Consider the following 25,980-nt stretch of genomic DNA (forward strand, 5'->3'; position numbering starts at 1 on the left):
TTCCAAATGAAGTGTTTAGTTTAAAAGTCATTCTGTGTCTTTAGATAGAGCCAGATAGATTAATGAAGGCATTTTTATCATTTTTCAGGGACTGGATCCTGCAACTCCAAAGGTACAGCCTTGCAGTGCTCTGTTACACCCCGTGGTCACATCCATGCTGTCACCTCCTAGGCCTTAGGAGTTGCTATCTTCTCTCATCTGCAGTCCTGAAGCAAACTGAATCTTAATGAGTCAATGCAGAATTGATTAATGGATCTCAGAAAACATCCTTCTAGTGACTCGTGGAAGCTTGCAAAGTTAGGAACACAATGGAGCAACAAAATCCTCTGCAAAGCATAACAGGTCAGTGAAAAGCGGCTTTTAAAGGCATTATGACTAATAAGAGATTCCCACTTTTCCCCTATACTCGGTACGATCAAAATTCTTGTTTTAGAACATTTTTCCAGAGAAATATCTCCAAAAGTCTAAGGATTTGAAAACCATGCCTACTGATCTATTGCACTTGGTAAAAACTAATTACACTCTGTTGTAGTAAAATTGGTCCACTTTTTCTCTCTGTTGTTCATGATCAGATCATAAGCTAATTCACAGTTTCAGAATGTCCAAATGCCAAATTAAAACAAGTTGGACTCTTCCCTCCTGCCCAGCCAATGCAGGGCAGGAGGGAAGACCATAAGAGTTCAGACTTACTTCACCAGTCCTACAGTTTCTCACAAGGTATTTCAAGGCCCGATCCTTACACTCTGCAACAAGCCCTTTTGATGTTCTAAGTTATCTCTCATTTGGCTGCTTTTAAGTAGGTCAACCCCTGGCACTTGTATTTACAGCACAGGTCTCGGTGAACCTATACCTTTCTTCTTGCACAGCTGACTTTGCACTCATTTCCTGCCAGCTTGGATGTGTCGTACCTTTGCTTAGACTGCTTCTTCCTCTTTCACAGCAATACCTACAACTGAGTCATAGTAACAAATGTTCTCATATTTACTATATAAACAGGGACCTGTCCAAACGCAGTTGATACCTCTGCAGCACGACCGTCTTACTGCAACCTTGTGGTGCTGTGCCACACCCTCGTGTTGTTAGATCCACTGGAGGTGGTGTGCTCCTTGGGGCAGGTAATATGCAATTTCATTCCACGCTGCACGGAGCCTTGCAAACTTGGGCACTAGTAATCAATAGTATCAACTGGTGGTCTGTGCTGCTGCAGACAGCTGTCACCTCCACCCAGGCTGGGCTTGAGAGGCCCGGGGCTCCCGATGGATGGTGCTGGCTGCCGGGCGGCCCTGGGCGGCCAGTCCCAAGGCGGGAGCCCCAGGCAGCCCGCCGAGGCTGCCCTCGCTCCGCGGCGCTGCATAGCCCTGCCCTGCGCACTGCCGGGCAGCCACGGCGGCTGTTGCGTTCTGAGCACACTCCACCAACGTGATACGTTACATCAAGATGGAGGGTAGGGAAGGAAAAAAGAGGAGAAAAATCCCCAACGAGGAACTAGTCAGAAGCACATGTTCCTCTCGCTACCACTTCCCGGCCAAGACCGGCCTTACGGGGTCGAGGCGGCGCCCGAGCCTTGCCAGTAGCACTGGGCGTCGCGCCCGGGGGCGGAGACCCCGGAGCCCCCTCGCCCCAGGCGAGAGCTGAGGGGAACCCGAGGGAGCCGCACTGCGCCTCGGGTTCCCCGCGGGTCGGGCTGTGCCAAGCAAGCCCCGGTGAGCCGAGGCCGGGCTTGGCTGAGCCGAGCGGAGCCGAGCAGAGCCCACGGCCGCCGTCAGTCAGCGGGCGGGGCGGGGCGCTGCAGCGGCGCGGGTTGGCGGAGGCGCCGGGGGCGGGGCGGGGGCAGAGCCGGCGGCGGGTTAGGCGCCGCCGAGGCACTGTGGTACCGAGCGGGGCCGGGGCAGTGGGTCCGGGACCGCGGCGGGACGGGCGCACGGCGGAGAGTGGCGCGGCGCGGCGGGGCGGCTGCTGCTGCCCAGCGAGGGCACGGAGTAGGTGACGGCGCCGTAGACGCCGCTGAGGTAAAGCGAGCCCTGCCGCATCCGCCTCAGAGAGCGCTGCCCCGCAGGCGGCTGCCGGGGCAGGGGAGCGGGGCGGGGTGGGGTGGGGGCTGTGCGGGACCACCCGGCTGCGGACCCGGGCTCCGGCCGGTGACAGCCCGAGCGGCAGCGCCGCCGCCGCCCCGTGCAACTTTTTCTTCCGTGCACGGCGGGCTGTGGCGCCGCCGAGCCCTCTGGCGCGGCAGATTCGGGCAGGCCGCCCGCTGCGGCCGAGCCCGAGCCCCAGGGATAGTGCAGCCTCTCCCCCCGCGGCTGGGGGCGCCCCAGCCCGGCTCTTCCTGGGCGGGCAGGGCGGGCGACGTGCTGTGCCGGGCTGTTCTGTGCTATTCCGTGCCGTGCCGTGCTGTGCCGGGCTGTTCCGTGCTATTCCGTGCCGTGCCGTGCTGTGCCGGGCTGTTCCGTGCCGTGCTGTGCCGTGGGCGCGGCGCGGCCACTGCAGGGCTGCCCGGGACCTCCGGCCCGGCGGTCGGCGTGGAGAACCGGGCGGGTGTCCCGGCCGGGCTGTGTCCCGGGGCGGTGGGAGGGGTGTCCGTGCAGATCGCTGGGCCGGGAGCGGCGTCCTGCCCGCCCGTGCTCCGATCTCCGCCGAGGGCCCCGCCACCGTCCCCGCGCCGCCGGGGAGCGCCGCTCGCCGCGGCCCTGTCCTGCCTTTGGAGGGGCTGCGCCCCCCGAGCTCCGGTCCCGGGAGAGCGTCTGCTCTGCGGCGGGAGCTGCATGTCAGTGCAGGTCTCCGGAGTGATTAACCTGCCGGCCTCTTAAACGGGGTGGAAGCTCAAATTCTGCTGTTTTCCTAGTTTTTAAAATTATCATTATTATTTTATTGATTCTGCTGGAGTAGTCCTGATGCTCACCTGCCGTCTTTCATAGTTTTGCAGCCCTTAGAAAGTCTGAGATATTTCAGAATGGGATGTACTTTGCAGTGTCTACAGTACTTATTCCGTGTGTACATTTTTGAGCTTCTGCAGTGGTAGAATCTCCACAGACTCAAAATAATTATTTAAAAGACTGTAAGTGGTATAAAGGTATTACTTCATGATACATCACGGACCTCACTTTCTTGCAGAAAATAGTGTTCCGATGTGGTACTTAACTTGGTTATCTCCATTTGGAGAGCGACAGCATCCTACTTCAGAGATAACTGCAGTGTGAGTCACAGGTGTGTAGACACCTAGTGGGCAGAAGAGTCAGTCTCCAAGCAAAGTTCCCCACTTACCTTTCAATTCTCATTATTTCATGTCTCCTTAAGTAGGTTGGTCTGCTCTTCTGTCTACGAAGCTCATACTGCAGTGGAAGGGAAGTTTTTGTTAGGCACTATTTCCCTCGGGATTTTTGGAACAAGAGAGATGGCAGTACAAGGAGATATGGTTATTAAATATGTTAATATAAAGATGAAGAACATTTTTGTGTCTTGTATTGTAGGGGTGCCATATCACTAACACATGCACACTCCTCTGATTGGGCTGGTATTAACAGCGATATGCAGAATAGAAGTTCTTGGGGCAGGTAATATGCAATTTTATTTCACGCTGCACGGAGCCTTGCAAACTTGGGCACTAGTAATCAATAGTATCAACTGGTGGTCTGTGCTGTGTGTGCCTGCACGTGTGTGCAGGCTTTTTGAAAAGGGTAGTCTAATTCAGGCTCAGATAATTTTGAGTACACAAGTACTCAGTCACCAAAAGAATGCTCCCTTGCGTGGGAGGAAATGCTTGGGTACCAGTGGAGTGGAAGCCAGACATCATTTTTAGCAGGGGATGAATGGGAGAGTGGACAGGAAGTTTTCATGTGCCCTTTCTTTTCCACTTAAATTTGCAGGACTGTCTTGCATGTGTCTGTTGAATTTTAAATTTTATAACTATTAAAATGCCCAAGATAAACCATTCTGCTGAGAGACCAGAATTCTGTCTGAACTCAGGAATCTTTCAGCGGGAACAAGCTCTTAGTAAATAAAAACCAAATGAACATTTGATTCTTTTACAATACTTCTTCCCCCTTTTCCTTTCCACCAGCCAAATGGAAATTCAGTAATATGTCATCTCAAATATAACAATGTTTCTTCCCTGAAGTGTTTGGTTTGGTTTTTTAATCTACTTAAGATGGTCTCCAAGCTATTTATTTTAGGACTTGTCACCTTAAGTCAGTTTGAGTTAAAATGCCTGAGTGTAGAGGCCATGTAACTTGGAGTAAAGGGAATTTGTTTATACCAGATCTTAGCAGAGCTTTCTAAGAGGGCTCTTTGGATATGCTACAGTGTTACTGAGCTGCTATGGAAAACCCTTGTTTGTCCCCGTGCTAGGTCTGTCTGCAAGACTCTTGAAGTCTGAGTCTTAGTTTGTCCCTAAACCTAGTAATAATAGAAAAAGCGATAAACTCAAGAAATTCAGAATGGCTCAACCCTGGGAGTGTCTCCAGGTACATGAACCATAGATCAGTCAGGGGATCAGATGCTGGGGGCCCTGTACCAAGGGCAGTGCTGATGAGTGAGTATGAGCAGGTACTGCAACTCTGAGCCCCAAGGAAACTGGATTTAGGGAAACTTTGCTACCATAATTGCATTGAGTTTTTCTAATCAGATGCATGTTTTGAGTTTTTGAAATATGCTTTAAAACTGTCATAAGCAGTTTTTATGTTATTACAACATTTACAGTTCTGTATTTTCAGATGATGCATAGGAGACACAAGTACTCATTTTAAATATATGGCCATAAAGTTGCTATGATACTTTTGATAATAAAAGATCAGAGGAATAGGTCAAGTCAGTTCAATTATGCAGTGTTTAAAAGATTTCACTGACTGCCAAAATGCCCATAGGCAGAGTTAAATAAGTAGTTGTAGCAGAGCACTTGTTGAACCTTTCTTAAAAAGAAAATAAATATTTTAGAATAATTTAAGTAGTCAAAGTGGTAATTTTCCAACAGGTTTTGCTATGTGCATGGTTGGTTTTGATTGGAAACATTTTTATTCGTTCCACCACTTAGATCTAAAGTGTGTAAGTGCATTTTGTTGCCTTGCTACATGAAATGGGAGAAACCCACGCTTTTGGAAAGGCTTATCTGCTATTTAATTGATACATTGACATTTGTGCTGTTTCCTCAGTTCTTGTCAGCAGGCTTTTCTCTGGTAGAAGAGGGAAACAAAATGTCAGTGAAACTCCATTCATGTTAATTGCAAAGTCTGTGGTGTTTGGTAGCATGAGCTAAGCAGCATAGTTTGGTTTTTCAGAAGTGGCTGCAGAAATTTCTAATTAGAATTTTGATGGGAGCTGGATGCCTAATGCACGTGGATAGATTTGCAAGTTATTAAAATAAATACGTGTGTGCAGGCTTTTTGAAAAGGGAAGTCTAATTCAGGCTCAGATAATTCTTTCCTACAGCAAAAACTGGTTGCAAGGGATGATAAGGAAGTTCTTCAAGAATTTAACAAGATTCTTTTTCTGTGTTCTGTCACAAGAGATGTTGAGCAACATGCAGCAGGGACCTGATGAACTGAAGAGGAACCACATACAAATTAGGGATCAGGTTCATTCACTGGCAAAGGAAGCCCATATGCATTCTTATAAACACTTCTTAGCTTGTCAGCTAGTCATATTGCAAAGGACTTCATGACTGAGACATTAGAAAAAATGGTGTGGAAAAGAGCTGTCAGATGTTCCCTGTTCCAGCCCTGTCTACTGGTGTCTCTTTACAAGGTAAAAGGGAGTGTTTCACCAAAAAAAAAATCAGCTTTCTGTGCACTCAGTACGTAGTACAAAGCCAATATTTTACCTGCTGGTATTACACAGCTCCCTTGGGTATTTTATTCAGATGTAGTTTAGGAGTTTCCGTGCAGCTTTGAGGAGTTAACTCTTTCTGGTTTCCAGTATAGCATTTCAAAGTATGATTGGGCTTGTCTTTTTAAGTATATAAAAATGAATAACAGTTGAAATAACATTTAGAAAGCTTTCACTGTTCTGTATGTCTTTAAGCAATTGTTTGCCAAATAGATTCTCTTTTTAGTAATATTTTTTCTTTTTACTTTATGGTTGGGCAACCTTGAGCCAAATGTTCAGGCCTGTGTTCTCTTGCCTTTAGTGTAATTTAAGCATACACTCTGATACTCTACTCCTGATAGGGCTGCTTAGGTGGTCTGGGTGTGCCTGTTTCAGTTGCTGATTGTTTTTCTAGTATTATACCATAAACTCATTAAAAATCATCTGGAAGATGAAAGAGTGGGGAAGCCCCTCATTTGGAAAAAAAAAAAAAGGAGATATAGTAGTCATCAAGTAAAAGCATTTTGGACTTTTTGGTTCTTCTTCTTCTTCCAAAGGATTTTGAAATATATACTTTGGGATGGGGATTGTTGCCTGTCCTTATCCTTGTCATAAACAGGAGGAGAATGAATACCCCAGTGGTCAATGCTAATTACCGTGAGCTCCCTCCCGTCCTGGCTGATCTTTTGTGGAAAAGGGCTGTGGTTGTCTGTCTTCAGGCAGATAATATGTAAAATCTTGCTGAGAGGTTAGATATTGCACTACAGGGACAGCTACAGGGCTTAGCCCTCTCATCCTGAGACTTCAGTAGCTGTAAGTGACAGAGAAGGAAGCATGCCTCAGACTGCAGGGGTGCAAATCTGATTCGAGTAATTTGATGTACATCCTTTACAAAAATGCAAACATTACCTGGAGATTTTTTTGTGAGGTCACTTTATTTTATTGTTGCATAGGACTCTTTTGTGGGACACAGTCTTTGCCAAGGTTGCAGTAAGCTTAAGTCATTAGTAGAATCCCACGTTCCCAGTCATCAAGAGAATCTGAAGTGGTTTCATCAGTTTTCTCTTCTCTTTCTAGGAAAAGCATGCGTGCTGAGTTTGGTGGCAGAATTTTTAAGGTACGTGGGCAGTCTGTGGCAAATACATCTGAAGAAGGTGTGACTGTCTACAAGAGTCGGCTGAACTTGTGCGTGGAGACACAGAAGTGCCAGCAAGCCCAGGAAAGGAACTAATTGGAAGAATATTACCACACATAGAAATAGTGGAGCACTTACTTCATCAACAGTCAGTGACTCAGAATAAATACATCAGTAAATACATCAGCAGTGAAATGATAAATCTTGATGCTTCTTGATTCTCTGGTGGATTTTGTTACTTAAGAGACATTTTGATTATCCCATTTAATAAGTCTTGAATTTCTCTGTACATTAAAATATAACTGGACAATCAGATTTTGATACCTTTTAATAACACTTTTGAATGTTAAATCGTTTGCCAAGATGAGTGCTGAGGGATATCAATATAGAGCTTTATATGACTACAAAAAAGAGCGAGAAGAAGACATTGACTTGCACTTGGGAGATATATTAACTGTGAATAAAGGTACCTTACTAGCACTTGGATTTAGTGAAGGGGAAGAAGCAAAGCCTGAGGAAATTGGTTGGTTAAATGGCTTTAATGAAACCACAGGGGAGAGGGGAGATTTCCCAGGAACTTATGTAGAGTACATTGGAAGAAAAAAAATATCTCCCCCAACTCCAAAGCCTCGTCCTCCTCGGCCTCTTCCAGTAGCACCAGGTCCTACAAAAGCTGAAGCAGAGAGTGAGCAACAAGGTTAGTACCATTCTGAGAAAATGTGTGTGTCCTCCATGATTTCATATATTTTTGTTTCATAGACTTGTCTGACTATACATTGATGTGTATTAACACCTGCTGGTCAACTTTTTTTAGTGCATGGCTCATTTCAGTCAATTAAGAATTGTTTCAACTTAGTAATATTTAGCTCACACTCTTTGTAGTTTCGTGTGCTTTGTCTCAGGCGCCACAGAAACCAATAACTTACTGTGAGGTACATCTCACAGGTCGGAAAGTATGCTTGTAATTCACCACTGTAAAGATTTAAATGGAGAATGAACTGGTTAGCATTTATTTTAGGTTTGTAAGAAACTGGTCGAAGTGTTTCCTTTTGTGGTTCGTCAAACTCACTATTGAGAAAGTTCTCAGTGATTCCAACAGTATACGTTCTAAATAAACAGTACGTTCCTATCACAGATCTCTTGCTAACAGCAAAAAACGCCTTCTTTACCTGTGGCATTGAAGGTAAGAACCCATATTTAAAATTTAACAATGAAATTATAATAAAGAGAAATTCAGATTTTACATTGTTTAGAGGAGTATGGCATGCAGTAGAAAAAATAGCTCTTATATAAGAAGGGAAGATACTTCCTTTAATCTAAGTTCCTTTCTAACCTACATCTGCAACAGTATGTTAGGCAGAACTCAGAATTTGATCAGAAATCTTCTGTTAATAGAAGAAAAAAGTCTTCTCTTTTGTAACTGGCAAAACAGAAGGGTAAAAAAACAAACAAAACCAGCCTTCCTTCAGGTGATTTTGTCTCCTTTACCTGCTAACATTCAGATAGTTGGATTTTACATATCAGTGAGTACCTCAAATCTATCTTAGGATAGACTTTGGTCTTTCACTTCTGAGAAGTCTAGAGTGGCTTATATTGCTTCAACTTCTAATATTTCTTAAATTCTCATTGTTTCTAGCTGTAGGAAATATGAGTTGTAGTATTTGATCCTGATTTTCACAGTGCCACCATAGTAATGACTAGTATCATCACCCTGTGCCTCCATAGAAATGTTTGCAGCATCAATTGCAAAGTGGTAGGATCAGTTTATCAACTTCCATCCCACTGTGCATACTCTCTAAGTTTATATTCAACTATGCTGACAATCAGCACAGATAAGAATGAAAATACAGAAAATTGTACGTGGCAACGAAGTCGAAAGTTTGCAGAAGCATTTGTAGGTTGGTGGGGACTTAATAAAGAGTGAAGATGAACTGGTTTATATAGCAATATTCTTAAGTGCTAACACATTGCTTGCAAGTCTGCAGTGCTTATCAGTTAGGAGGAAGGTGATGCAGTGCTTATCAGTTAGGATGAAGGTGAGGGCAGATGAGGCTGTAGTGACATTTCAGGTTATAGTCTCCCTATTTCTTAAATCCTTGAACTTTCAACCTCTAGTTATTAGAGTTTCATGGTTTCTCTCTCCTTAGATTAGTTCTGAAGATGGGCTATTTGCTTTTGGAAGAAAAAAAATGTTATTTCTTTGATCATTCCTTGTATTGGACATTAATGTGTGCTGATCAGGTTAACAGTGACTTTTCTTAAGCCACCTGTGGAGATAGCTGTTGCCATCATATGTAACTGCAGAATAAACATGGCTCTTTGGATAGACACCTCAATGCTGATAGATCGTTTTTAGCAGCAGAGAATGGAAAGAAAGTCTCATTCTTTACATGTGCATGCTGTGGTGAAGTAACCGGTATCCCAGGCTTTGATGAGTTTATTGCTTTAAAAAGTGATACTTTGTAACTTCCTTGGTTTCTGTACTCATGTTGGCTTGGTGCTGCTGTGCTGGAAAGTCCTCTTGTTAATCTTGTCGTTTCCAAGCCTGCCCCACGACTGTGCTTGTAACAGACATTTATGGGAGTTTGGCTGCTGGGAGTTACTTTGGGAAATTCTGCTGCAGATTTTAGGGGCTCTGCTTATATGTAGGCTTCTCTGTTTCCTCGGGATGAAGCAGTGCCCCAGCCTTAGTGACTAGATCTCTCCTGTGTGAGGTTTATTGCCTTTAGACAGAGTAATATTTACATAGAATGTGTTTATTTTTAATACCATGGGACTGTGGGAATTGGAAACAAGAAAATGTTCTACTTTAACTGAGGATCTTCATCTCAAAGTCTGCACATATAATTCTACCATGCTCCAAAATGTTTAAGAATCAGCTTGCAATCCAACCTTGGTTTTTTTCTTATTGTTTGGCTTCCAGGTGGCTTCACTACTTTTGTATCTATGATTTGGGGCAGGGAATAGTACAATTAATATTGTCCAGCAGTTAATGTTATGGGCCAAGTGTAATTGGCAGTGAGCCAAAAGATTTTTCCCAGGATGATAGCTCTCTCTACACCCTTATAGTGTATTTCAAATAAATTAATGTATAGTGTGAAGCTTGCTTGACCAAATGCACTCAAGTTTACATTTTCACTACTTGATGAATTGAAACTGCAGTGGATTAAAATGACAAGTTAATGATGAACTGGAAGCAGACTTCTTAAATGTACCTCATTATTTGTAATCCATATACTTCTTTAATTCTGTAAAGAGTTAGTTCTGTATGTACTCCTGTTGTGTATATGTTGAATGAGAGTATCAGAAACTTAACTTGTGATGTCAAAGAAAATATATGCACAATTATAGAAGTTCCTTCAATTTTTTTGAAGAAAATACTTCTGTTTTCAATACTCTTCAATGTTTTTTTCTCCATGCCTTTCTAAACTTGATCAATTGCTCATCAATGTCTGTTGTTTCATATTAGATCTAATTTGCAATATTCAGGCACAATGATGCCAGTATTCACAACTGTGGGGTACTCATACATAAATAATCATAGACATCTGAACAGACTTTGCAGTCAATAAGGCTAGTAACATGGGCAGAGCTGCTCATCAGGCCTGTGTCTTATGCAATCAGTCTTACTTATAAACAGTAATATTTATATTAGAATATAATATTTCATAAATATTAAAAGCCAATCTGAAAACAAGAAAAACCCCTGCTGGTGGTCTCAAATTACATTAAAACACTTAAGTCAAATATTTTTATTTTATTTTATTTTATTTTTATTTAATTTTATTCATGACCCATTTAAATTTCTAGAATCATTGGTTAAGACGATAATTGGCATTCCCTGACTGAAATTTTAGGACTGTTGCATTTTTTTAAATTGCATATGAAAAGATATGAAAATAAAGAAGGTACAAAAGCCCCAAGAAGTCTCTAGCACCTTTCAGTTTCAGGCCTGGTGCATGTCAGAGCTGTGGCAAGGCAGATTTAATTTCTCTTGCTGGTGTGAGGCTCTAACTGGCCCAACCTGCCTTCTCCCCAGATTTCCTTTCCCGCCAGGCAAAGGTGCCTGGTTGCTGCTGGAGGGATCAAGGCACTTGCAACAGTGGAGACACAGCACAAGGTCATCTTTATTCCTTCCATAAGACATCTAAGTTTATGAAGTAAAAAAGTAGTAGTAGATGAAGCAGTAAAGATTTTACATGATTTTTTGCCCCCCCCCCCCCCCGAAATGTCTTGTGTGGTTTTTTTGTTTGTTTGTTTTCTTTTTGTTGTTTTGTTGTTTTGGTTTTTTTTTATTTGAAGCTGTGTTAGTCTGGTTCCTCTCAGCCTGGTTTTGCTCAGCTCTTTGCAAAGGAAAAGGGCATAAGCTGTACAAAGTCCAGATATGTTTTGTGAACTTTGATTCATCTCATCTGATACTGTTGCATACGTTTAGAATTGATTCCTACTGTGTCATTTCTCTACCTGGTTTGGGAAGGCTGATCTTAAGCAGACTTTGGAGCATGAAGCTTTGATTGATGAACAGAAATACTTTCAGATTTAACTTGGAGTGCTAAATTCTCACTTTGAAATGAAGATCAGATTGCAAAAGGGCACACCAGGACTTTTTATGAATAATTTGTCAGTTTTGATGTTTTGGAGCTTCCTACAACTTCCTGTGTAACTTAAAAGGGTTGTTTATGTTGACAACCCTTTCAGCTGGTTTTGAGCCTAAAAATAATCTGAAGCCCTTCCTTCTTGTATAAATCTATAAAGTAGATTTATATTTTTTTTAATAGAAAATACCCAAACTTTCTTTCACTTTTCTCCTAGTACAGATGCAGATCAGCAAATTAGACAAAGATAATGTACATAGAAAATTTGGAAACTCTTTCCTTTCAGCAACCAGGTTATGCAATGTCTGAAAAAGATCCAAACCAACAAAGAGCATAAAACCGTTTGTGCATGCTTTAACTGAATGTGTTGTAGGATTTGTTCCTTTAATTTTGCTATAAAGCCAGTGGAGCAATTACATTTGTGAAATTTATTTACATTTGTGTATTGGGGGACATAAGAGTGAGTGGAATGCAGCAAACCTGAAGCCTCTATTGGGAAAAAAATGGTCATCCTCTCTCCTGATTTAGGCAAATGGAAAAAGGAAATTATGGGGTGAAGTGATGAGTCACTGTCTTGTGGCAAATACAAATGGTAAATATGTATGCCATTTAAGCCAGAGTCCTTGAACTCATCCTTTTTTGAAATAGCTTGAGCATAAGTCTTTACCCTGCTGCAGTTGTCATAACTGCCTTTCAGTCATGAATTTTCACATTGGTTGATTTAGACTTGCACTGAGAAATGCAAGTCTAAATGAGTCTGAGAAATGGGGCAAGTTCCTGTCATAGACTTGTGGTCATATCTGTAGGCAAATTTCTAGCTGTGAGATGAGTGCATGCATCTGAAAACAGGGTTGTCATCACCTGCTTTAACACTGATGATAACAAAGATTTTTGCAAGCTGCATTAAAGTGAGACAGAGCATTTTTTCAAAGTGATAGTACCATGATGATAGTAACTAAAAAAGCTTTTGTAAGCAGCACAGGATGCACAGGGATAGGATTGCAAGTACTGCTACAAATTGCTTATGAACCGTTGACGTGGACGAATTCATGGTTGATGCGTGGCCCCACCTGCTGGTAGAGGAGGAAGGAAGCAAGAGGGAGGAACGACCTTCAAAACCAGTATCTTCCATGTTGTGTTTTAATCGTCACAGGATAAAAATAAAAGTGAGAGAGAGAGCTCTTGAAAATAATACTTTATTTGACCAATAGATATTTCTGGGACAAATATATCACTAGGGGCACGCAGAACCCCCTTTTGACTCTCAAAGGTGACCTCAGCCTGAGAAGGCTTTTGTGCCTGAAATGCATCTTTTTTCCCCAACAGTATGAATTAGTCTAAAAAAATGGTGCCTTTTGTTACACATTTTGCTTTAAGAAACTGAAAGAATAAGACAGCCCTGTTTTGATGCTATGAGAAATATTTGTATGTTTTGTATCATGTCAATTTTAATATGCCTTTGTGTAGTTACAACAGTGGCATTATGTTGAATGACTTTGCTTACCTTTTTTTAGCCTTCTGTAATAGTGCTTTAGTCTTTTTAATACCTTGTACTGACATGAAAGCTCCCGGGGCAGATATAAAGCATGGCAAAGGTAAAGTAGCTTGCTCCTCTCCATTGGAATCATCTTGATCTGTTCCTATAGCTGTGATCCAGGAACATCTGAAAAAAACCCTACTAGCAAATAGTTAGCCAATAGTTCTTACTTAGGCTTGCATATGATAACATCAGTTTGTAAGTTTCAGCAATACGTGGTGCTGAGTGTTTGCCAAGAATGGATCATTCAGCACCCCAAGCAAATAACTGTGCCCACTTAAATAGTTGTGTGATGCCATATGTGTATCCAGATTTTCATGTGTGAAAGAACACAGGTCTGTAACTGCAGCTGGCTGTACACTCTTTCACATCTGCATCTTGCTCCAAAGCTGCTTTACATGATGAGCATCCATGAAATCAATCTGAAGGCTAGAATACAAAGAACTGCTTCATTTTCATAGCTAAGAATCACAAAGGGAACTACATGATATTAAAGATATACTTATTTTAACTGGCGAAGGATTTTAAGTCCTGAGAATACTTTTGTGAGAATACTTAGGAGAACTTACAGAGAAGTTTTGGCTTTAATAAAAGTAATAACTGTGGTTAATAGTTGCTAAGTTTTGTTTATGTATGTCTAAAATGCAATCCTATTTTGTGGTGGATTCATTAATAGAAGAGAGCTGTGTTGTGGTTTTTTGTTGTTTTGATTTTGTGTTGGGGTTTTTTGTTTGTTTATTTGGGCATTGCCTGAATTCTTTCTGTAAAGTGTTAGCAGGTGTAACTTTTTGTACTAATTTGACTGCTTTTTGTTCAGTCGTTGTGCAGCAGTCCACAAGAATAGCACCTGAATACCATTCTTTATTTTACATGCTGACAGCTTTTCAGGTAATAAGGATCTATAACCAAGGTCTTCCAGGCATAGTTTCAAAAACACACTATTGCCCTGAGCCAGGGAAAGATGTAATTGCATACGCTTTCTGCCCTTTAAAAATATCTTTTAACACTATCTTGTACTTCAACACTACTATGTAAACTATGATATGAATGATGAAAAAGGTGTTTAACAGTTCAGTTAGCTGTCAGACAATTTGCTCATATAATCCACCCGGTCTGTGTGTATATGCTTATCATCATTTTCTTTGTTAGAACATTTCCCAGAAGTGAATGTCTGAGATAATTTCTTCACTGGATATTGTAGATGTTGAGCACAAGAAGTGAAATCCACCTTTGTTAGGTCTGAACATGGCAGTTTTCATCTGTGCTGGTAAATCACTTGGTGGCGTCTGGGATGGGAAGATGCTCCTGCAGAAGCTTTTTTTTTTTTTTTTGAGTACTTAGATGGTAGAAAACCTAAGTTAACTCTGCTTTCCTTGAAAGTTTTGATGCTTCATTGTAAAAGAGATACACACTTAAAAAGGTAAAGATACTGGCCAAAAGCCAAACTATTCCACTCAAACACATTAAATTGGTGTAATTCAAGGGGTCTCTACCTTGCTCTTTCTCCCCTGTGGGGTTAGATTTATTGGATGCAGCATGCTGGAAATTCCTGTGCCACAGCCTCCTGCTCACTAGCTGGGAAGGAGGAGTAGCACAGCCTGCTATCTGTAGTCTGAGGAGGGAATGCACTTCCCAGGAAGCATGGCTGCACCGGATTTGTATTCTTGTTTACAAATATAACAGTGGAATTTATTTGAGGGGGTTAGGAGAGAAAACTCTAGTGCCATCACCCATTTCTTCCAAGATCTCTTCCTACTTGGACAAGATTGGTAGATAGCAGATAAACACAGAGGATTATTCTTGGCAAAGAAAATTTTGAATGGTATACTGCAAATCCATGTTTCAAAGCATGTTATGGCTTCTCCAGCAGTCTGTCTCAAAGGGAAAGCTTTTAGTTTGTGAGGTTACCTTTTTATTTCCAAGCCCTCTTCATAAGCTGTTTTTGGCTGGAGGTAGATGAAAGCACTTAAATTAGGGAATTAATGAAAGAAACCACTAATTATGCATTGTGGTAGATAAGGCTGCACAGCTGTGTCTGGTTTCATTATCTTTCTATCCAGGAACATTCCAGAAGTAAGCGGTTAAAGGGAAAAAATTCACAGTTCTTTTCCTACTTGCACACTTTGTTCAATTCTGTGAGCAAACATTCCAGTTCTCTACTGCTAATTTGCAAGTGTTCGTGTGCTGTGTTTGGATGGGGATATGAAAATGTCTGTTGTGTTTATGACCTTACCCTTGAATTGTTTCCTTGCCAAGACACAAGTGCTTGGCACAGGTGAGGACCGAGAGAGGCCATGGCAAACCCCTCCATCGTTCCCCGCTTTTCTCCTAGCTGACTGTCACACACTTGAGAAGCATTTGCCCTGACATGGTCTGTGGAGAGTTGTGAGGTGCCAGGGCACCATGGGGTGCAGCGAGGTATGATCTACTCTCTTAGTCTTCTTGTCTCTGCTGATGCATGGGTCTTCTGTGAGGGGTTGATGCCCTCTGAGAGCTTCTCTGAAAAAGGACACTCGGCTTACCAGGCTTTGTGCCTCATACTGTAATATGGTCTTTCATTTTTGGTTTGATAATATGTGCACTGCTTAAAATGTAGCCGTTTCCTTCAGAGAAACATAAGCAAATGTCATCCTTTGACATTTTGAAGCAAGTTATTTTGGGTACTTTGGAGTCAAATCTGTACAGATGTTTAAGTATAATTTAGAATATATTCTGGCCAGTCCAAATCTACTGCATTGTTCTGCAGCCAGAATAGTGTAGCTAGTCAGTGGCCTAGATAAGCAATTTTCTTGGGAAGAGAAAGATTTAGGGAGGACTTTTATTCCAGTCCAAGCCAATTCAAAATATAACAAGTTTTTTTGTGATCCTTGCAATCTGACCTAGTCAATAGATAAAATTTTAGGGAACAGATATTCAAAACAGCAAGTAGCAAAAGCTTCATCTGAAGTATCTGGAAATAAAGGGCCTCTTTTCACCAAGTGAGGGGTTCTGAAGGGCACAGAGGAATGAATGTTTTAATTGTCTTTGCTGTATTTATAACTTACTACTCGTAGTTGAAAGAATAGCATCAATTCCCCACCATTTTCATGTTTTTCTGACTTCCTCTTGGGCCAAACTTCATGCTGATAACTCCAAAACCTTTCTGGTAGCCTGTGTAAGCTGCAGCCCCCTACAAGAAATCAGAGATTTTCATAGTCTCGTTATTAACAGGACACTTTTTGAGGATTATATTAAATCACTAGTTGAACAGTGTTTGCTACAGAGCCACTAGCATAAAACCTTGCTTCTTAGCAAATTGAAAGTCCATTATTAAAACTTGCACTGACAAGGCTAGTAGGCTGTTGGTACTTTCCACAGTGATTGAAGATGCAGGACTGAGTTGCATGTGCAGTTTAGCAAAAAAGGGGAAGACAGTTACCAACTGCTAAACTTTTTCTCCAGATGTTTCCTCTAAGACAAATATGTAGAGTTTTATTATGACACAGTAAGAACACACCAATAAGATGAGAATGGTTGTTTTGTGTTTTTTTTTCTTCTCATTGTCTGTTTGATCTAAATAGTCAGTCAGTCAAATACTGTGGTAAATTATCTGGTGGTTTAGACGGAACATGCCCACACTTGTTAATGTGAACTGCTCTATTCTAAACAGAGTACTAAAATGCTTTATTCAAAATCCTTTTGGATGCAAAGTAAAAATGAAATTATTTTAAAGTGCTGATGTCTTGAAATTTTTTTATTTTTTTTTTACTTGGAGGATTTGTTCACACAAGAAGCAGAAGGTTACTATTCTGCTTCCCCTTAAAATGGTGGCAAAATCCATTTTGACTTCAGAAGGAACAGGATCAGACCTATAGTTGAGGTTTAGCAGCACTGGGACAAATTCCATAGTTCTTACTCTTATTTCTCTCAGGCAAAATTCCCCATTGTCTTTAGGGTTTGGAGCACAAATCCTAGCTCTGCTCGAAAGGGATTCCAGTGTATCAAATTGCATAGAATATGAATGTGCATGAAATACTGCGCAATAAACAATGATGTAAAGAGCAGCATTTGACTGTCCTTCCTGAATTTTGAAGACACAGAAGGGAAACACTGTTATGATCATCTTTTCTGAGGTCCTGGGCTAATGCAGAGCATGTAATTTCACTCTGTAATTCCTGTTTCAAGCTTATTACTCCTAGATGTTACTACTTAGTCCAAACTCTTTAATTTAGTACATATTTAATGTACATTACTTTTTATCTCTTTTATGTCCATTATATGGTATGGATTGTGAATTTAGTAGTAAAATGTTTTCATTTGGGACACACACAGGTATTTAATTGTATTTCGTGATGACAGTATAGAGATTATTTTCACCAAGTTATTTTCTTCCATTATATTCAGAATTCTTCACTGATACATCTGAAAAAATTGCTCTATGCTGATAGATACTTTAGCAGGGCTGATTTTTTTCCTTAGGGATGCCTTTTTGAGTAACTAGTGTGATGGTAATGGGGATTTCTTATAACTGAGGAAGTGATATAGAGACAGTTTTAATTTTATAATCCCTTATTGTAGCAAACTATTACATTTATAATAAATACAGAATTTTATTACCTTGATGCATATAGACAATGGATTACACACTACAGTAGGAAAACCTTGTAAAGATTTCAAAACTGCATCTAAAACTCATGTTTATACATGTAAGGTCAACTTCTTTTAGAGTATGCCATCAGATACAGTTTTTAATTACATAGTTGTTTGACCCCTTTTCCCACTTATTCTTTCTTTGTTCATTGTTGAGGTCTTCACCGAACTAAAATTGCTTCTTTCAGCTTGTTTTGTTTGTGGTCTTAAGCCACCTGTTCTTCATAGCTTTCAGGCTTCTCTCTGGAAGCAGGTTTCTTAATGATTCTTCTGTTCTTTCCAATGACATGACTGATGAAAGTTTCATAGAACTTCATAATCACAAATATTAAGTCTTCTTCAGGACACTGTTGTGACCAAAGGTACTATCATGATTCCTGTAAGAATGAGGTGGACCAAACAGACAGCTAAAAAAAATAACTACTGCTTTAATATAGTTTAGGTTAATCTCTTTGTCATAGGAAGATCGTGTGGAAAAACACTTCAAAAGGCTGAATCTGGGGAGTAACTCTTAACCTATAAGAACTCTAGCCCTTATATTTCATTGAGATAACTAAAACCAGGAACTAGAACTGCATTAGGTTTGACTCTGTTGGGCTTTATTTGTTGCAAGGAGCAAGTACTGTTTGCTCGCTCCACAGGTGGCTTCAGTTACTGCATACTGGATGCCCAAGACAGTTCATTGCAGAACAAATCTTCCTGGCATACCTCTGCCTCCACCAGCTGGAATACAAATATGAAGATCAAAATAAAAAAAATATTACTAATATGTGAAAGAACAGATTCAACTGATGTGGTGACATAATTTAGTGTTGGCTTACTTGTCTCCCGATTCTGCAAATCCAAAGTTTCAAGTTCTCAATACTTTGTTGTACATGTAAGGGAGGTCTCGCACTCAGTGCAACACACGGTTCAGTGACATGCACATGTTTTAAGTACCTATTGCTTTAGGGTTTTATGCTGCATCTCTAATAGTTTTGGGATTTTTTTACTGTATCATAGCTGTGATTCACAATGCAGGAATTTTTGCAAATGATGACATTACATATATGTAACTGTTCTAATACCAATCAATAACTTGCTTGCTTGAAAGATGCTTTTCCTCCCATCTTTATTCTGCCATGCAGTAAACTGCAACCTTACTTAATCAAGAGGTGTGGCAGTGCAATTTCATCCTACTATGACAAAGTGCAAAGTTTTTCCTGGATTACTCTGTTGCTAGCATCATACTCTAGATTCCTTTTTTGGGAAACACTGGTTTAGAAAGTGAAAGTCAAGACAGCTTCAGTGTGGATAATAGATGAGTAATGGGGGAGCTATGAAAAATATCCTTGACACCTGGAATGGTTATTCATTAACTTTCCAGACACTCTAGAATCATGGAAGTGTTCTGCCATAGAGGAATCTGTACTGTCTTGCATCCGAGCCCAATGCCAAATTGGAGAAATTGAAGGCCATACTTACTCCATATGAACTTATCTGCACAAACTTTGTGGGTTTAGGTTTTTAATTTTTGGTATCCTCTAAATACTGATATGGAAGTTGCAGGGTCATTGGGTTTGAGTGTACAAACAAGACACAGAAGAACCATGGCATTTGATCTTTGAAAGGTATATATGAATGCATACTCCTATGAAAACCCCAAACTGCAAAAATCATTTGTAGTGGGCTAGAGAGGTATTTGACAGATTATGTGCAAGTACATACATGTGTCTTTCATTATTTGATTGCCTTAGGAGACTGGTGTTTAAGTTGGCAGATCTACTTATTAAAAGCAAAGCTCTTTGGCTGGCAGAATTACAGAATGCCTGAAGGAGAGAGACGAAATGCTGAGAGCAAAAGAGAGAGAACGTGTAATGTGCAGAAAACATGGGGAAGCTATAAAGCCAGCAGGAAAAAGTAGACTTAAATGTGGTTCCAGTTTGTTCTGTTGGGCTCAATTTGATTGCCATGCAGAAGCAAAAGCATGGAGCTCTCTTATTTCAATATAAAGTTAATATTCTGGAAAATACAGTGGTTTTTGTCATGCTAAGTATTATTTGGTTACCTATTTGCAGCTCATCAGAAATCTTTGAGTCTTTGACTCAAATTAAAAGAAAAAAAGGCGTCTTGCTTCAAAGCTTTACAAAGTACTGTCAGACCATGACATAAGTGGACACTACAATATGCTCTAAAACTTTGTTATGTGTTAAGTTTCTACATTTAATTTCATGATAAGTAATTTGTAACTATTTGGTGGGGGGGGAATAAAACAAAAAAACTCAACCCAGGATTTATACATTTGAGTTTAGAACAAAACTATCCTGCAAGGTTTTGGAACCAGCATCCAAGCAAGTCGAGTATGTGTGTCTAGAGAAGCCTATACCCATGACCTTGCACTTTCTCGATGGAGTTGGCTTCCTTTGCAACCTCAGACATCACAGATTAGCTGGTCCTTTGCATTGTTCATTCCTAGCTGAATGCCATTATATAATGACCAGCCCCCCTTCTCTGTCTCCTAAGACTTCTCAGTTTGAGAGCAAGGTTTGAAATGTAGGAAGCTGACTGGTGAAAGCAGACTGATGTAGTGAAACAAGAAAAAGAGAAGCAGAAGGTCTGGCTCTCCCAAGAGATCAAGATATATACTATTAAAGAAAAAAACACACCAAAAAAACCCCAAAAATAAAAGGGCATTTCCCTTAAAATTTTAAGACCTAGGCTTAGAGGATTGTTCACACTGATCTCTATAAATTACTTGAGGAGCTATTAGTGGCACACCTACTGCAAAAGACTGGAATCCATTGGGAGGTGACAGGTTGCTATTCAGCAATTCTGAGTCCTGCAAGAAATAGGTGGTAGCGTAGCAGAGCTCAGGTGAATTACACTAGCTGTCTGCTGCATCTGCCATTTTTGAGGAGCTTTATCTTGTAAAAGTCTCAGTAAAGTTCTCTGAAGATGCCACATCTGAGCTAATTAAATTACAAGTTTTTCCAGCTTCATGCAGGCAGTTCATGTGAACTGTGTTTAAAAACAAGGAGTCTTATGCCTGTTAGAAAAATCAGGTCAGTTTAAAATTAATGTATTCCTCTTTCTCCTGTTCTCGACAGGGAACTGGCTTTTTTTGGAAGTATTCTCCATCTGGGAGTCAAGTGAGATATCCTTTTTCCTTTTGGCATGGTCCACATTTAAATAAATAAATAAATTCATTTGAAAAGGTAAAATGAAATGAGAAAGAGATGTTCCCTTTTGCTAGGGTCAAATAAAGGTAACTGGTTCTTTCTTCTGTCAAGATGACCAGGGGATTCCTGTGGAGCAAAATCATAATAAAAACCATAAATGTAAGACTTCCTTATTTTTTCTTCTTTCTCCATTTTTTTCTTTTTTTTTTTCCCCAGTAGGATAGCTGGAAAACAACCAGGATGTAATTGGCATTTCGACAGAATAGCAGCCAATTCCCAGTCCTCGCTGGCCAGTGTGGAAGAAGACTTACTTCCAGCCAGCAGCCTTTCAGCTTCACAAACCTCCACCCACTTCTTAGTGAGTCATAGCTGGAAGGCCTTTTCACATGTTTGATCACATCTTGTGCAAGTCAAGAATGTATTTTTTACTCCTTTATTGCATCCTATATTTAACATTCCGACACAACTGAGTGATTATAGCTTTAAGTTCTGTACGTACGTGGAAATAGAGATAGATGTATAGATATATTTGCAGATATGGATGGGTGAGAAGACCAGCTAACTTTCTTGTCAGGAGCAAGATGGTGGAAAAAGTGGTTTGGGGTTTTTAGGTGTGTGACCAGTAGAAGCTCAGTACACTAGCAGCACTTAAATATACAAGAGATTAGTATTTGTTGGCATCCTCATGTATGCACCTAGTACTCCTTTAAGTTCAAAGACAGTATTAATCCTGTTCCCCATGAATTTTCTACAGGGAGTTTGGAAAACATCTACAGCACATTCCACTGTGCTGGAGAAAGACAGTGTAGGACAGCTGCCTGGGAGCAGAAGTAAGGAAAGGAAGGAACAAGTCTTTGTACAGGACATAAAAAGATCTTATGCCTCCCTCATTTATTCTCTGAAAGAGCTGCTTTTATTTCATCCACCTGAGCTTAAGATCATGAGGAACATGTCAGTTCTTAACCACATGCATGTTTTTTCTAGTTTGCAAAGACCTTCTGCAGTTTAGTCTTTTCGGTCTCACTTACAAAATATTGCTTTCACTTATTTCATCCTCCTCTGTCACTCTTTCACAACACACACTGGTTTTCCAGAGGGACACATTTTCCTTTGTTTTAGACTTCAAGGCACTCTAGCACTGTAGGGTTGTATAGAGGTTGCAAAAGGATCTCTTAGATTTGCTCACAATTATGCTTGGGTTTTTTTAGGGAGGAGTTGTCTCTTGCTTTTGGTCTCTTTGCAAGTGAGTACTCCCAGTGCAGACTGAAATTCTGTTCCATACCTCCTTAGCCTGACTTCAGTTAATCTTTGGCTTGCAGATGGTGATGTGAAAACATAGCCAGTTTTTCATCAGCACCATATTTGTTGTTATTTTCAATTTTTTTTTATACACTTCTTATAAGCAGGTTTTGCACTATAAGAATTTCTGCAACAAAGTGTGCTAGGCAAAAATGAAGGTCTTTACCAGTTACAGTTAGTCAGGCTGTTGAGCCCCTGACTGCTTTGTTAAGGTACATGAAATTCATTCACCACCTTAAGTGCTAAGGTCTAAATTAAAGTTACTTCAGCAGTGGAGTGTGAACAAACAGTGATACGTGTACTTCATATTCCATTACATCCTTTCTTGTATAGCATCTATATATGAAATATATTACAATTAGAAAATAACACTGACATTGCTATGCAGAGAAGTCTCAAAAGGAGTAAGATGTGGCTCAAAAAATGTTATTACATACAGACTTACAGCTTTCTTCTTCATTGAAATTAAAGAGAATGGTAGGATTAACTCTCTGCAGATTCAGTCCAGGATTTTCCTAATAATGTTGTTTCTGTATCTATGTCAAATCTCCCCATGGTTTAATGGCTGTATGGATTAACCCAGTTTTACTTTCTTATAAGACTACTTTTCAGCATTGATGTATTTTGTTGCTGCAGCTATAGTCCTAAGCTTTTTTTTTTTTCTTTAAGAGGAGGAAAAATGTTTGATATGAAATGCATTAGTTTCTTGAATAAAAGTCCTGGTGCTAGAGAGCTGTTACCATTGTTTGCATTTTTTTTCTGGGCGACTGCTATATACTCATTATTTTCAACATTCAGTGTACTTACAAATGTTTCCCATAATTCCCAAAAGATGAAGGAGCTGTCAGCAGCTTCTGCAGTTCTTTTATGTAAATCTTCTAGATCTAAACAACTTGACTTCTCAAGCACAATAATACATATTATCTTTTTCTTGAAGTAGTGAAGAGCCTGTTCTTTTCCTCTAGATTGCTTGCCTGTGGATAGTTTGAGGCAGATTTGTTGGCATTTTCCCCCCCATTAATTTCTCTACAGGAAAAAGGTAGCAAATCAAAGCATTCTTTCAGAATAGAACAACTTACTACCCTGAATTTTTATGTATTTTGATTATTGAATTAAAGAGCGGGTTTTAAATATGCTTTTCAAATGGAGTTATTGTCACAAACCAGTAATGGCCTTGCCTAAGGCATTTTATGGTACCAAAAAAAAGGAAATAGTAATAAGGAGCAAGGATCCTTTACAGATGGGACAGGTAACTCTCAACAGTGTTACAGCAATCCCAGTATCTCACAGTGAACATTCATACAGTAGTCCTATCTTGGTTATAAAGAGCAGATTCTTCTGGGGCACCATTTCTAACCATCACTATGTTTGTGTGGAAAGGAAATTGAGGTTAGTAATCTTTGTAGGTTAGCACCAGACTATTCAGAAGAAAATATATGCAACTGCTTTTTAGGTAAAAACAGTTCCAGCTTAGGAACTCACTCTATCTGTGAAGTTTTACGTGATGGAAATCATTGAAATCATGTCACCGTGACTCTCCACTGCCTGTACAGAACCAAAATTTTCAAATGCCTCTTGAGATGGACCTCAGTATTTCTTCCCTTAAAAGGTAGGCAGCTGCCTCTCTCCTGTGTGTCAAAGGTTTCCAGGAACAACCAAATATATATTTCCTTTCCCACTTGCTGGGAAGACTCAGGAGCAAATTTTGGACTGAAGTATTTTTGCATGAGAAGCCGTGTTGAGATGATAGAAAATTCAGGTTTGAAGAGGAAAATAAACAGGAAAGTATAAAACTACTGAATGACCATGTGTCCTTCTACAATCTGGATAATGTTTCAGATAATAAATAACTCAGCTCTTCAGCTGAGTTTCGTTCCTTGAGAGCACTGGCCATTGTGCACTGAAATGCACAGGATAATTTCATGGGAAAAATGCTGTATCATTATGTAAAAGAGATGAAACCACCAGCTGAAATTGCACATGCAGTCTTAGTTCTTTGTGGTCTTAGTTTTTGAGTGCTTGACCTCGTGGTCTTAATGTTCTTATAATGTAATTTCATGTGTCTGTGTAGTATAGCGGACAGCAGGAGCTTTGTTGCTGTAGCAAAAATACCATGTAAATGTATTAACTTACATCTAGTCACTTTAAAATAAATTAAACTTTTACTAGAGTTTCACCATTGCTTTATTAAAAAAGAATTCTAGAGTGCAGAAGTTAGTAGAAATCATGGCTTTAATATCCTTGGAAAAGATGCGGTAGTTTGTGAGAAGGCAGCTGGCATCAGTTCTAAAGGAATGCTTAGTTAATGTTAAGACCAGTAAGGGAGCTTTTGTTTGTAGAGATCTGTCAAAATTTTGTTCCAATTCCAATGAGGACTTCTACATACTACTATTAAAATCTGGATGTTTAATGGGAAGAATAACACTGAAGCACTGGGAACCTGATAAGTAAGTCAGCAGAGGCAACTGCCAGTGGAATGTGCTGTTTATCCTCACGCCAGTGTTATCCATACTACACTTGAATATTCAGTGTTACATGTTTTGCTTCTTGATACCGTGTGCAGTTTCATGTCAAACCACTGCCAGAAGCTGTAATTGTCCGTTAGTGTCTCTGAGGAGAACTGGGCAGAGTAACTCAAATTCTTGCGGAGCTCAGCTCTTTTCTAGCCCTGGAGCAGCAATCCTGAAGGAGGAGGAGGGAATATAACAAGCCTCACTTGATGAAAAAGGCAATGTTTTGCACTGTACTGATCCGTCTACTCAATTGACCCTGTCCTGTTCCTCCCTTTCTGTCATCTCTGTAATCATCTTTTTTGCTTGTGGTGATGCAGTAGCTTGGTACCCTACACCACAGTTTACCTCTCATCTGCTAATATCTCTCTGACTGTAAACTCCTGGCAGGGAACCTGCAGACATCAACAAGACAAGAAAAGCAGGCGTTGGCTTACTAAAATATTTTTTCTGCCCTCAGAATCATACTCTGAGATCCTTGCTGGCTTGTTCTATTTAGAGACATTAACCTGTCCTCCCATTTAAAGTGATGCTCATCAGGAATGTGAGAACACTGCTACTGCTGTGCTTCTGCATGTCACACAGGGCTTGGAGTGATCCCTGAGAGTGAGGGCTAAGAAGGATTTCCTTGCCAGTCTGCCACACCTGAGAAAAGCATGCACGGCCTCAAGCTGTGCCAGGACTCAGACCATGTGATAGAGTAAGATACACCTTTCCTGAAAGCCAGCAGTGTTGAAGCCCCAGTGCCAGCCTGCTTGGGGTAGAGCTCCAATGGTGTCTGTGCTGAACCTTCTCTGTGCTCCTCAGCTTATTGAATGCCTTCCTTGACTTAGAAGTAGAAAGATACCTTTTACTACATTCCTGCTTATTTCTTACTTTACACTGTTTATCTCACAGCTCCTTGAAAGAACAGTTGAAGAAGCAGGTGGTTTTCCCATCTCTTCCTTGTTTTTTTGGGAGGTGGGGGTTTCTTTTGCAAAATAGTTTATGCATTATATATTCCATTATAATACAATGGCATGGCAAAAGGCTGTACTTAGTTAATATATTTTCCTCAGAACAGTTCTCCTCATGATTTCTAATCATGTTAATAATAGTTTTAAATAGTTGCAGCCATTGAAAGCCTAAAATTCAGTTCTGTTTTGAAAAGGAGTAGTGCAAAAGCTCACCTGTAGAGGGAACCAGAATACTGTCTTAACTACAGGCTGCTTTTTAGAAATTATCTCTGCTTCAGATGAAGCCAACAAAGGACATGTGTTGTCTTAATTATAGCTTCTATTTCTAAGTATGTTCAGTAGCAGATGAAAAAGTGTCTGACAGG

At 40.5% G+C, this 25,980-nt stretch overlaps 1 protein-coding gene across 4 annotated transcripts in view; it reads left to right on the forward strand.

Annotated features, from left to right (window-relative positions):
• Positions 1–1,899: 1,899 nt before the first annotated feature.
• PIK3R1 (phosphoinositide-3-kinase regulatory subunit 1) overlaps positions 1,900–25,980 on the forward strand; it is a 61,127-nt gene continuing 37,046 nt past the window's right edge. For 2 of the 4 annotated variants that reach the window (XM_017808149.1, XM_017808152.1), the window contains exons 1-2: positions 1,900–2,009; positions 6,874–7,628. In XM_017808149.1, coding sequence (XP_017663638.1) covers positions 7,295–7,628 — 334 coding nt within the window. In that variant the 5' untranslated portion in view covers positions 1,900–2,009; positions 6,874–7,294. Of the gene's footprint in view, positions 2,010–5,668; positions 5,737–6,873; positions 7,629–25,980 lie in introns of those variants that run through there. The other 2 variants (XM_017808151.1, XM_017808150.1) reach the window with 2 other exon arrangements.

Source organism: Lepidothrix coronata, unplaced genomic scaffold (assembly GCF_001604755.1).
Source record: "Lepidothrix coronata isolate B3197 unplaced genomic scaffold, Lepidothrix_coronata-1.0 Scaffold22, whole genome shotgun sequence".
In the NCBI taxonomy this organism is placed as follows: Eukaryota; Metazoa; Chordata; class Aves; order Passeriformes; family Pipridae; genus Lepidothrix; species Lepidothrix coronata.